The 13443-nt window shown below is 40.9% G+C and overlaps 1 protein-coding gene across 3 annotated transcripts; it reads right to left on the bottom strand.

The window, feature by feature from the left end:
- Nucleotides 1–215: 215 nt before the first annotated feature.
- PARP2 (poly(ADP-ribose) polymerase 2) lies at nucleotides 216–13418 on the bottom strand. 3 transcript variants are annotated; one of them, XM_032624523.1, is made up of 16 exons: nucleotides 13322–13418; nucleotides 12225–12359; nucleotides 11823–11893; nucleotides 11173–11223; nucleotides 5752–5848; nucleotides 5262–5337; nucleotides 4548–4650; nucleotides 3777–3939; nucleotides 3388–3526; nucleotides 2272–2335; nucleotides 2056–2190; nucleotides 1673–1800; nucleotides 1413–1512; nucleotides 974–1072; nucleotides 606–730; nucleotides 216–485 (listed from the first exon to the last, which is right to left on the bottom strand). In XM_032624523.1, the coding sequence occupies exons 1-16, from the start codon at nucleotides 13365–13367 to the stop codon at nucleotides 326–328; spliced, it is 1692 nt and encodes a 563-aa protein (XP_032480414.1). In that variant the 5' UTR covers nucleotides 13368–13418; the 3' UTR covers nucleotides 216–325. The 3 variants fall into 3 exon arrangements, with proteins under 3 accessions (XP_032480414.1, XP_032480416.1, XP_032480415.1); XM_032624525.1 differs by having other exon boundaries at nucleotides 13206–13339; XM_032624524.1 differs by lacking the exon at nucleotides 2056–2190.
- Between the last annotated feature and the right edge of the window lie 25 nt (nucleotides 13419–13443).

Raw genomic sequence — 13443 nt, 5'->3', positions numbered from 1 at the left:
AAAAACTATATTAAATGGAGAAAAACATTAACCTCCATTAGTCTCCCTCAATGCCCAGAGGCTATTCTGCTGTGAAAGAACAGAACAGGATCCTGAGTAACCTTCAGCTAGCTGTGGCATATGCAGAGAAGCTGTATTTTCTGTCCTGGAAATAAAGATACACTAACATCAGAAGAAATATGTGCTTGCAGAAGTAAAGCCCAAAGAAGCCAGTGGAAGATTTGTACTGTCTTTATTACAGAAAATATGAGAAAATCGAAAGTACAACGTTGCCTGTTTTCTTGCTTGAAGATCATATTTTCTCTGGTTTGTTTAATATCAACATTCACCACAGCTGCAGGAAATTAAACCGAACCTTTAGAAGGTATCGCATATGGACCTGGTTGGGGTTATAGACAATAAATTCGTTGTAGTTGAGGGTATAACCCTCTGGATTCAGAACTCCTGTGTCACTTGCTGGTCCTAAGGGCACTGTACTCCCATTCCTGCCAAATGGAAGAATGTGTGTCAACATCTGCCTCTGGTTCAGAAGTTTGAACAGAGAAAGTAGAGAGGCTTATCTGGCCAAAAGGAGTTTTCTGACCCTCCAGGTTCTGAGTACTCACAAGGTGATGGCGCACGTAGGACTGGGAGCCATCTTGCCTAGCCCCTTGGTGCTGTGTTTGCCCTGAAGTAATCCTTCTGCCTCGGGATTGGCTCCTAGTAGCTCATTACACTGACCTAGAGCTACCTGCAAAGAAAAGGATCTTTAAATGACCACATCCTACTGAAATGAATGGCTCTAAAGCCAAACAGAAAACTCCATCAGTACTTTCTTCTCCTACTCCAGCAGAATCGAATCCAGTGGAAATTGCACTTGGCTTCCCTCTCAGGTTCTCCCAGGTGAACCTCTTGGTTCTGTGGCTGAACTTTTCTCTTTGGAAAAATAGGAACTAATAATAAACTAGAAATCACGGATGTGTTCCTGCCTTACCTCTGACAGGAGCAGCAGTCCAGTATCCTTTAGGCGAGTGGCAAAGCAGTAATTGGCACTCTTGGAAGACATGTCAGCAAAGTAGATTCCTTTTCCAAACTGAAACATATAAATAAAAAAAAAAAACAAGGTCAACTGCCTAACCCATTGTGTTAGAAGGGAGGCTCATACCACTGACCCTGTGTTCTATTATCTTAAATACAATATAGACCCTTCTCCATTTCCCCTCACAATTCTGTTCCAAGAGAAGGCAGAAGCATCAATGAATCTCTGCTTTCTGGGGAGAAAGGAGGGATATCCTTAGGAATTTAAGAAAGGAAGGTCAGTCAATGCCAGGCCACCACCTAATCTAGGAAAAAAAAGAAAGGAGAGGGGAAAGGACTGAGAAAATTGTATTCTTCTCCCTTGTACCTACCTCCAGGGTTCAGTTTCTACTCACCATGTAACCTGTGATGGGAGCCTCAGGTGGGGCGATTCGAAGCCCGTGGCTCAGGATTCCCACCCAGTTACTCAGCCTGGAACCATGCCACAGCAGCATCCTACAGAAAAGCCAATATTGTACTCTCTCTTGCTCTCCTGCAAACATAGGCCATAAGCGTAAAAAACACCAAGAGCTGTCTCTGCTATCCTTCTCTATAAGTTCCGTAACTGCGCTTCAGGCAAGGGAATGTCTTCCCAAACCCAAAGCTAAATGGAGACCTGTTATGAAGGTCCTCTCTGAAGGCTTCTTTCTCACCCTCCTTCTCTACTTCAAAAACATCCAGCAAGGTCATGGTATAGTCACTGTGTGTGGGAGCATGCGTAGACTGTAGGTACTGGGAAATCACCTGTGAAGAAGAATGAAAGAAATGGCTGATGCGGACTCTATAAGAGACCATGGTGAGCTGAAGAACCTCAGGGCTTCTGGTGTAAATTGGCCCAAATGGTCTCACAAGGGCAGCTAGAAAGAGCCCTACCTTCCCAATTCCTAGTAAATAGAAGTTCTGCCCTGAAGTTTTCTCTTAACCAGAAGTAGTCAGAGAACAGGGGGATGGGGAAGCGTGGATCATTTATTTTGTTATGAAAATGATCATTTTTCTTACTTTGAACTCATAACTCTCATGGTCTAAAGGGTGCAAAGCACAATGTAGTTTTCTATAGTGTTGGTCCAGTGGGTGTTCTGGGCTTTGCAGTTCTGTCCTCACCAGTTTAATGGCAATTTCAATGTCTCCCAAAGCCTGACAAGATGAGACAGAAAATCAGTGTGGGAGGAACCTGGGGCAAGAGATGTAATACTTCCCAATGCACACATATCTCACCTCTAGTAGCTGTACTTTGTCTGACAGCTCTTTCTCTGTCCGGATTAATGGAGGGGTACGGAGTCTAGGACAGAGATATAACCAATAATTAGTTCTCTGATGTGTGGCCAAAAGACACATGACTAAAAATAACAGACTAAAGATAGGTCCTTTAGAAAACAGGTATAAGAAACTGGGGTTTTCCATTTGATAGAGATCTGTAAGAGATTTTAACTTCCAAATATATAAAGAGATATTATGCATATACTCTGAGTAGGATAAAATGAACGAACTATATAGATTTTGACATTTGGGACTAGAGTTAAAATTCCTTTTTATGGGAACTTTTTAAAAATAAGATGGGGCTTCCCTGGTGGCGAAATGGTTGAGAGTCCGCCTGCCAATGCAGGGGACGCGGGTTCGTGCTCCTGTCTGGGAAGATCCCACATGCCGCGGAGTGGCTGGGCCCGTGAGCCATGGCCGCTGAGCCTGCGCATCCGGAGCCTGTGCTCCGCAACGGGAGAGGCCACAACAGTGAGAGGCCCGCGTACCGAAAAAAATAAATAAATAAAAATTAAAAAAATAAAATAAAAATAAGATGTATTGACATCAATAAGGAATAGTTTGGATGAAGTCCTATCTAGAGGCAGAAATATACCTATTGACCACTTGGGGTTATTTCTAGGTCACAGGCTTCTATAAAGCAATAGAGGAATAAAAATAAAGGAAGCACCAGAATGCAGAATCAACAAAGATAAAATATATTTTTATATACTTAATATCCTTTGAGTTCACAGAAATGGTGTTAGTGTGTTACTGTCACCTTAAAGAATAGGAAACAGGGTGATATGCCTGAAGGTGGTTCACATGTTGGTTGGATAGCTAGACCCCACTCTCTCTTGAGTTAGTAACTTCCACTTTGTCAGAGAATATGGTTGTACTCAATCAGGCCAGGAGATCACATCCCATACTCATAAGCTGATTAAATAGGCTATCTATAAATCATTTTCGCTCTACAGTTATTCAAGATGATCATTTCCTTAGAAATGAAAAATTAAAAGATTATAGTTGCTGCTGAGTGATGTAGGGGATATGGCTGGGCAGAAGACCAAAATGAAGTAACAGCACAGGCCTTACCCAAAGTCATGTGGTATTCTGGTGTAGAATTCATTGCATGCTTCCACGAGAGCTCGTCCATGCTGGCCAGCCCGAATACAATCCTCAATCTTCTTAAGAGACTGGTAACCTGCCTTGATTTGTGCCACTGTCAGCTTCCCTGCAGACCCAGCCAGAGATCAGACTCCACAACTAGGGTCCCAAGCCTGTAAACTGTATTTGTGTCCCTGCCCAACAAAGACTCTCACCTTTCAACTTTGTTCTTCCTCCCCCCACGCAACCTCTCACCCCAAATCTGTCTTTCTTTGTTCAGTAATATCAGCAAGCTTTAAATCATGATGGTGATAAAATATCCTGGTAAAGGAACTAGAATATGAAGTGAGAATGTAGGATTGAATCTGAAGTCCTACCAAGTGGGGCTTTCTTGGTATCATATTTCATTTCTACCATCATCTCTTCCATGGCCTGGACATTACAGATCAACTTCATCAGCTCCTGTACACGAAGATCTAGCTGTGACTCTGGTTTCAAGCGGGATTTGAGAGATTCACCTTTATTTGTTTCCTCTTCACTCTACAGCAAAAAAAAAAAAGTCATAAAATCTGAAAGGATCTATTTTATGCTCCCTGCAAGGACTGGCTCTACAATATTCCTGCCAGGTCAACATCGGCCTCTGCTTGAACACAGGCCCATTCCATTATTAACCTAGTTGTACTCAGTGTGACTTCCACCTTCTAGTCCTACCTCTGCTTCCCATAGTTAAAGACTCAGAGTAAGTCTAAAAGGCCCTCCAGATATGATGTCATTAAGTATGTAAAGAAGCTATTGTATCTCAAATCTTCTCACCTTAAAAAGACTGGTTTTCCATTTTTCAGATATGTGACAGTTTTCAGGACAGATCCTTTTAGCATCCTGGTTATAACTCAGCATTCAAAATTAAATTTTTTTTTAAACTGTGGTATATAACTAGAAGTGAAGGCAACTTTAAATGTAGTTTTATCCGTTTGACTATTTATTACTCCTCTCTTGATTCATAATATTAAACTTCTGGAAACAGGACCTAAGATTTTATAAGAACCTTAGTACATAACAGAGACTAGGACCTCATCTAAGTCACTCTGCTAGACTTCACCCTGGTTAAGAGGAAACAGTTCTTCCCTAAACATATAGTCAGAGTTTACCTGAGTATTGGTGGTATAGTCCATTTGTAGCATATCATATTTTCCAGGCACCTTCTCAAACTTCTCACGATCCTCCCAATTATTTTTTGTTTTGTCAAGGAATCTGTAAAGTTCAAGGTAGTGAGAAAATCTTACAAACAAGGGTCTACTACTAGGGATGGGCTTACAATTATTTCCTAAGAACATCTTCAAACTTTTTATTTCCTGCGACATCAATTTTCCATAAATCTGGATTCTGAATTAGGACCCTGAATGGACAGAAAAGCTCTAGAGACAAAGGGAACCAAAAAAATGGGAAAAGAGGACACTTGAGCTTCCCAAAGGCCCCAAACATCACAAAAGTCATTGAGATTTAAGACAAAAGATCCCTATCCAATCCTTTTCTCTGAAAGAAACATTCCCAGAGACTCCAGAAAGTTTTTCATATCATAGTAAAATAATTTTTCAAACTGTAGCTGAATAGTCTCATCTCATTTTCCCCAAATTTCCTAAATTGTTGGTCATGTGCTGAATATATTAGCTTCTTCTCTTTTTAGTCAATTTCACGGTTCCAGGTGATTTAATCACTTAACTAAGGATGCAATCTGGTGTTCTGATCATACAGTGTCACAGTGGAAAGACATTATCATTTAGGCCAAATCACACTTACTATAAAATTCTTAAGAGATATCCAAGAAGAAGGATATTTTTTTGGACTCATTTCTTAGCACTCACTTCTTTTGAAAGATTTCCTTGGCCTTGTTGAGGTCCCCAGAACAAGCCGCCAAGCTGTGCTGCCCCATTTTTCCAACTGCAAAGTAAATGCCACATGTAAGATGGTTCTCTGCCCCCAACCCAAGAACAGTTCTCTGATAGCAACAAGCCAGCTCTCTAAGGTTTCCCACTTAGCATCTGACAAATGGGCAGGAAGGGAAGAAGGAAAAGGTGGAAGGGCTTAGGGAACTGATCCTGTTGCCTCTGAAGAGCACGAGCAGCCCAGCTGCAGGAGAGTTCTCGGCCTCAACAGGCTGCTAGTAGTCTTTCCGATGAGAACTTGCAAATGGGGATGCTGGCCACTCCCCAATTTCAAGCAGCACAGTTTGATTCCTAAGCCTCTGACAGGTTATAGAAACTCTACTTCACCAATTTAAACCCAGAGGATCCTTTGGCTACTCAGTTGCTTTTGGCTTTCTGAATTCATAAAATCCACAATAAAAGTCATTACCTCGGCCCCATCTCATCCAAACACTGAAGTTCCTCTGTGCATCATCTTCTAACAGCTGGATCAGATAATACTTGTTGTTGTTGAACTGGAGATTGGTCTACGATGATAGAAATATGAACATAAAAGGACAGAAGTTTGCAAATGGAAGCTACATAAACTAATGATTCTTCCTTGGTCAGAGGTACCAGTAATTGCCATGAGGAAAGGACAGCAAGGGACAAGAAAATCAGGTTCATGTAAGAGTAAGGATATAAGTAAGGAGGAAAAGGGTTTCTATATTAAACTTTTTGAGTTCCTAGGAATTAAAGGCTGGATGCTTCCTAAAACCTCTACCCAACCTCAAATATCATCACTTCCCTCCATAGATGTTTCCGAGGCCATATGTATTTTCCAGCTCCCAATCCATTCCCAATAATTATTTTCCAAGTGAAAACAATTTTGATGCCCCAAAGATCTGTAACTATTATGCTTGTTTGTTTAGACAACTTATTCTTCAATAGTTCCACTTACAGCTCTGGTTTGTCAGCTGCAGCAATCTGACAATGAGCTGAGAGCAGGATGTTAGGAGGGGAGGGAGGACAGGCAGAAACCACTGCCACATCTGCCCCGTACCTAACGTGACCTGAGCTGGAGACATTCAGAGAAAATGTGACTAGTATCTAAAAAGCGGTATCCTGTGAGTAACTTACTCTGAGTGAAGAGACTGAGCAGTCCATGATAAGGAACAGCAGCTTGTGCTGTAAGGCCAAGCCCTGGTCATCAAGGCAGTCTTCTTTGTTAAGTGTGTTTCCTGTCCCTACCTCCTGTCTGCTCACATTATAAAGTCGCAGACGGTAGAACAAAAAGGGGCCTTAGGATCTTTTCTATCTGCTCATGATATTTTAACTGAAAAAAGTGGTAATAAAAGAATACTAGGTAGCTGTTAAAAGTACATATGATAGATCAATCAATTCAAATATGAAGACATATTCAGGAAATACATTAACCAGGCATGTGTAGTACCTATACAAAACAACAAAAATAAACAAAGAGAAAAAAGATTAAAAAGAAAAAAACTGGATATCAGCATCATGGTGGAGAAAAGATGCTCCCTTCATCTCTCCCCTTCAATCTACAACCAGTAAAAAAATCCACAACTCAACAAAGGTGCCTCTGTCTTACACTCCAGGGTGCCAGAGAATTCCACACATCTGTACATCTAAAGGTGGGTGGACTGGGACACATAGAGGAGGTGGAACCAGGGCAACAGTGGAGGCGGTGCCTGCGATTCCATGCCCCCAGAGAACCTGGCAGCAGCAGGTGAGGCGGTGCACAGGACTCTGGCATCCTGGCTGCAGTGGTGCTGGCAGCCACAGGTAACTGGGCAGCAGTGACAGGGGAGCCATGGAGGGCCCGTGACTCTGGCCCCTGCACCTTCACCCTCAGTGGCAGCTCCCGGCTGAACACAACAATACCAGACAACTCAGAGGCACTGGCGACCCAGCTCCCCACGCCTTTTCCTGTGACTTAGGAGATTCCAGACGAACGGAGGCTCCTGCCATCCTGGTGCCCCAGGTAGTGACGCCAGTGACAGCAGCAGCAGCAAAGCACCAATGACCTTGGAGGCACAACAGTGATAAGGAGGGCACCGGGTGACCCCTGACAGAGGTGGTGGAGGGTGGAAAGTGCTATCAAATGTAACTAGAGGCAGGTCCGATGAGAAACCAAAAACTTGTGTTACAGCGCCACCTACTGGAAAACAAAAGAAAGGCCTGTAATTTCTAACCTGTTGAATCCTCAGAATCAAGATTTTAAAAAAAGCTTTACCTAAAGAAGAGCGCGGTGTTTGCTACTTCAGACGTACTAGCAGAGGAACAACTCATCAAACACCACGAAGAACCACAATTACAGTGTATCATGAAAAGAAAATGACAATTTTCCAGAAACCAAACTTAAAGTCACAGAATATAATATTGTGATCTAACTGATAGAGAATACAAAATAACTGTCATGAAGAAGCTCAATGAGCTAAAAGAAAACTCAGAAAGGCAGTTCAATGAGCTCAGGAATAAAATTAATGAACAGAAGGAATACTTTTCTGACGAGATTAAAACTATAAAAGAACCAAGCAGAAAGAAATAATAGCTGAGAACTTCCCAAACCTGGGCAAGAAAATTGATAGACCACTCCATGAAGCTAAGAGAGCATCTAATTCCCTTAAGACAAAAAGGTTTTCTCCACGACACATTATATTAAGACTGTCAAAAGTCGATGATAAAAGAAGAGTTTTAAAGGCAGCCAGAGAAAAATGTATGATTACCTATAAAGGAATCCCCATTAGGCTAGCAGAAGATTTTTCAGAAGAAACTCTAGAGGAGTGGAATGACTTTCTCAAAATACTGAAAGATAAAAACTGTTAGCCAAGAATACTCTACCTAGCAAAGTTATCATTCAGATATGAAGAAGAAAAAAGGCTTTCCCAAACAAACAAAAGTTGAGAGTTCATCACCGCTACACCTACTTCACAAGAAATGTTGAAAGGAGCTCTTCTACTTGAAAGAAAAAGACAAAGGTACACAAAACTTTGAGTAAGGTGATAAACAGAATCAGAAAATTGCAACTCTATCAGAATAGGTTTAAATAGCATAAAGGTTAAAGGGAAAAAAAGCAGAAAAAACAACTATAGCTACTTCAATTTGGTAACAAATTTACAACATAAAAAGGGATAATTTGAGACAACAAATACATAAAAGGGGAAGAGGAAGAGGATGAAAGCCATATAGTCAAATGAAGATGCTATCAGCGGAAAAAGGACTATTTTATCTAAGAGACGTTTATACAAACCTCATGATAACCACAGAGCATAAATCTAGAGCAGAGGCACTATACATTAAAAACAAGGAAACTGAGAAAGACATCATAGAAAACCACCAAACCAAACTGGCAAACAGAAACACAAGGAAAAAGAAACAATGGAGATATAGAACAACCAGAAAACAAAAGATGAAATGGCAATACTAAGTCTTCATCTATCAATAATCATCCTAAATGTAAATGTATTGACTTCACCAATCAGAAGACACAGAGTGGGGCTTCCCTGGTGGCGCAGTGGTTAAGAATCTGCCTGCAGGGGACACGGGTTCGAGCCCTGGGCCGGGAAGATCCCACATGCTGCAGAGCAACTAAGCCCGTGCACCACAACTACTGAGCCTGCGCTCTAGAGCCCATGAGCCACAACTACTGAGCCCGCATGCCACAACTACTGAAGCCCACATGCCTAGAGCCCATGCTCCACAAGAGAAGCCACCACAATGAGAAGCCTGCACACCGCAACAAAGAGTAGCCCCCACTCGCTGCAACTAGAGAAAGCCCGCGCGCAGCAACAAAGACCCAATGCGGCCAAAAAATAAAATAAATTAATTAATTAAAAAACAAACAAACAAAAAAACCCCACAAAAGACACAGAGTGGCTGGATGGATTAATAAATAAGATCCACCTATATGCTGCCTCCAGGAGACTCAGCTCAGCTCTAAAGACAAACAGGCTCAAAGTGAAGGGATGGAAGATGATACTCCAAGCAAATGGCAGCCAAAAGAAAGCGGGTATAATTAATACTCACATCAGGCAAAATACACATCAAGAAAAAAAGTTAACAAGAGACAAAGATGGACATTACATAATGACAAAGGGGACAATTCATTAAGAAGACAAGTTTTTCAATACATGTACACCTAATTCAGGAGCACCAAAATATATAAAGCAATTATTAACAGACCTAAAGGAAGAAACTGACAGCAACATAATAATAGTTGGGGACTTTTAACACCCAAATTACATCAATGGATAGATCATCCAGATAGAAAGTTAATAAGGGAACAGCAGCCTTAAATGAAACATTAGATCAGATCGATTTGTACAGAACACTGTATCTAAGTGCGGCAGAATACACATTCTTCTCAAGTGCACAAGGAACTTTCTCAAAAATAGATCATATCGATATGTTGAGGTACAAAACAGGTCTCAATAAATATAAGAAGACTGAAATCGTATCAAAAATCTTTTCTGATCACGTGAAACTACTACAACAATGTAGAAATCAACTACAAGAAGAAAGCTGGAAAAATCACCAATATGTGGAGACTGAACAACATGCTACTGAACAACTATTGGGTCAACAAAGAAATCGAAGGAGAAATTAAAAATACTAAAGATGAAATGAAAATAAGACATACCAAAATCTATGGGATGCAGCAAAAGTGGTATTAAAAGGGAAATTGAAAGCAATACAGGCCTACCTCAAGAAACAAGAAAAATCCTGAATAAACAATCTAACCTCACACCTAAGGGAACCAGAAAGAGAGCAAATGAAGCCCCAAAGTCAGCAGAAGGAAGGAAATAATAAAGATCAGAGTAGGAATAAATGAAATAGAGACTAAAAAGACAATAGTAAAGATCAATGAAACTAACAGCTGGTTCTTTGAAAAGATAAACAAAATTGACAAACTTTTAGCTAGACTCAGAAAGAAAAAGAGATAAGGCTCTGATAAAATCAGAAACGAAAGAGGGGAAATAACAATGAGTACCACAGAAATACAAGGGATTATAAAAGAATATTATGACTAGCTATATGCCAACAACTGGACAACCTAGAAGAAATGGACAAATCTTAGAATCATACAACCTTCCAAGACTAAATCATAAAGAAATAGAAAATGTGAATAGACCAAACCCTAGTAAAGAGGCTGAAATAGTAATTAAAAAACCTCCCCCAAAACAAAACATTACCCTGATACCAAAACCAGACAAGGACAACACAAAAAAGAAAATTAGAGGCCCATATCTCTGATGAGCATAGAGAACTGTATGGTGACAAATGGGAACTAAATTTTCGGTGGTGAGCACCCTGTAGTGCTTATAGAAGTAGAAATCTAATGTTGTACATGTGAAATTTATATAATGTTATAAACCAATGTTACCTCAATAAAAAGTAAATTTAAAAAAATAAATAAATTTAACTACATAAAAATGTAAAACTTCAGTAAGGGCAAAAAGTATACCATAAGGAAAATCAAAAGGCAAATGACAAATTTGGAAAATATATAAGCAATTTATATTATAGACAAAGGACTATCCTCCACATTATGTAAAGTTCCTCAAAGCCCATAAGAAAAAAGACCAACAACCTATCAGAAAATGTGCAAAATGATATGAACAGAGGGCTCATAGGTTCAATAAAAGACATAAAATCTGCTAAAAGATCTGCTTTTCATAGAGGACTCCACTATCAGTCAGGTAGAGTGCACTAGGGCTGAGTACTTGGGAGTATGAACTCCTAGGGGCTAATATAAGGGACTTCAGAATTAAAGATTTGGGCACTGGGACACTGTCAACAATAATTATCAAGAAGAAATTCCCATAAATAAAATTGTTTCTTCCCTTACCTGATTTAGCATGACATCATAGACATCATTTCCTTCACAGTATACATGGGCCTAGAGAGAAAAGGAAAAAAGTGACATTTGTACAGTCACAGCCCTGATGAGATCCTAAGCGAGGCTCTAAATTTTCTTATGCCTCAAGGTAGTATTCTCCCACTCTACCAACATGCATCTTCCAGGGAAAGAAATGCAAAAATACGTTCTTATACACATAAACTGTCATTCCTATGATGAAAACATGTTGCCTTTTTGTAATTACAGAAATACAGATCAGTCTAACTCAGTTAAAGGAAACCTGTTCCAGAGGAAGCCTTTCTTCTGTATTCTTCAAATCCTTTTCCCATTCATCAGTAACTCATGCCATACATACCAGGGCAGTTTCTCATTAGAACATTGATAATGATACAATTTTCTAACTGAGAAAGAGAATGAGGTGTGGAAAGCTGATGACGACTCCGGAAGTTAACCATGCCAAAAATCACCCTGATGATTACCCCCAAACCCCACCCCTGCCGTCACTCAGCCTTGGAGAGAGTTAATCACTAGTAATATTTTGCAGAGCATTCCTAAAATGGATACTAGCAATGTTCCAGACAGGAATCCCAATAACAAACGAACAACTGCTCCCTGAGAAATCAATGGGAGTCTCTCACCTTCCCCACCTTGGCTGTGCACTCTGGGTCCACTGGAGCTTTGCCCTTTAACAGCAAGGTCTTTACAGACTCTGAGGAAAGACAGATATGTACCACATCTACTTGTATGGGAATCAAAATTATCTGTCATGGTTAGACAGAAACCTGTCATAATTAACTTTGCCCTTCCCAAGCACTCCTGATCTGCCCAGGTCTCAGTTCATCTCAGATACAGGAAACTGAAGATTTTGAGAAAGTAGTTTAGTCCTGTGGTATGCCCAAAAGATAGAAAGTTAATTATATCTTCAAGAAAGGAAGAAATAAGAGTTGAAAAAACAAGATACCACCCCCCGACCCTCACCCCTCCCAGCGACCCCTTGCTGGCCCAGGTGCTCCCTGGCCTATGTATGTCTGAAAGCTGACCTTGCTTGTTTTCCATCCTGTCATTATCAGCCTTTCCTCCAGCCACAGGCTCCTTTTTCATCTTCTGGCATTTTCGAATTTTCTTTGCAGGTGGAGGGTCTTCTGTAGCTGTTTTGCCATTATTAACTCTTTCAGCTTCATTCAGTGATACAGAATGGGCAAAAGCATGGGCAAAGAAGCAAAAGAAAGAAAGAGTACACACTGAATATGATGCTCCTTTGAAAAAACATCTTTTTAAAGAAATAGATTTAGGTGGTTTTGTAAATTTACAAAGAAATAATAACTGCCACACCACTGTTCTTGAAAACAGTGTGAGTTCCTGAATTGCTATTCTAGCCACATAAAACTAAACAAAGCAAAATGGAGCCTTGAGGTCCTTGTGAGCTCATGGCCTGAGGCATGAGTCTCATAGCCTGCTTATCTCTTCCGTTTACTTGTGCCCCAATACCACCCAAATATCTATCCTCAAACTACCTAAGGTGGTATGAGATAATGGTTACTAGAGTGCTCTGGAGTCTGTGCCTAACTTAGAGCCCAGCCCTGTCTCTTTCAGCTGTTTAATCGCGTAGAAGTTATTTCATCTCTTAGTACCTCAGTTGCCCCAACTGATAAATCCAGAGGAAGACAACACAGTACCGAATTTGTGGGGTGGACCTATGCACGTAAGAACACAATACACAGAGTATGATATCTCATCGTAAGTCAGTTCTAAGCGTTGCATTTTATTATCTCTGAAACTGGGATGCATTTTACCGCGGATGACTTATAAGTAGTGAATTATGTTTTAATTGGAAGCGTTTCTCCTTGCTTAGTGGTACATAAAACAATGATGCACCTTACAATTAATTTTTTTTAACTGGATGACATTAGGTATTTAAGATAGTGCTGGCACTAAGTTAGTTGTTACAGGTCAACAAGCCGTTATACACAGTTCTGTAATCCCAAAAGCTCTTGAGAACAGAAAATTTCAAAGTTCGGTACCAAGACAAGCGCTGGTTCAGGCGGTGATGGAAGTAGGAAGGGCTATAGCAGAGGGCACCGTTCCTTTTCCGACTTCCCGCCCCCCAGCCTTCTGCCCCCCACAATGCACTCCAAACCTCGCGCCCAGCTGCCGCCTGTCCCCCGCCGCCGCCGAGCTGCCATGGAGCCAGAACGCTGACGTCATCAACTCTCTCCCAAGTATCGCCGGCGCAGTCAAAAGGCGGGAGCACGTAGTGCG

Source organism: Phocoena sinus, chromosome 2, assembly GCF_008692025.1.
Source record: "Phocoena sinus isolate mPhoSin1 chromosome 2, mPhoSin1.pri, whole genome shotgun sequence".
NCBI classification, from domain to species: Eukaryota; Metazoa; Chordata; class Mammalia; order Artiodactyla; family Phocoenidae; genus Phocoena; species Phocoena sinus.
This window is presented reverse-complemented; position numbering and strand designations above follow the sequence as displayed.

What these genes read in the sequence shown, in the direction of transcription:
- PARP2 (XM_032624523.1), bottom strand. Translation starts at nt 13,367, where the DNA reads ATGGCAGCTCGGCGGCGGCGGGGGACAGGCGGCAGCTGGGCGCGAG. An exon ending in GCACAGCCAAGGTGGGGAAG is followed by an intron (nt 11,224 to 11,822) that starts GTGAGAGACTCC and finishes TTTTCTCTCTAG; the next exon opens with GCCCATGTATACTGTGAAGG. An exon ending in ACAAAGTACAGCTACTAGAG is followed by an intron (nt 2,191 to 2,271) that starts GTGAGATATGTG and finishes TCATCTTGTCAG; the next exon opens with GCTTTGGGAGACATTGAAAT.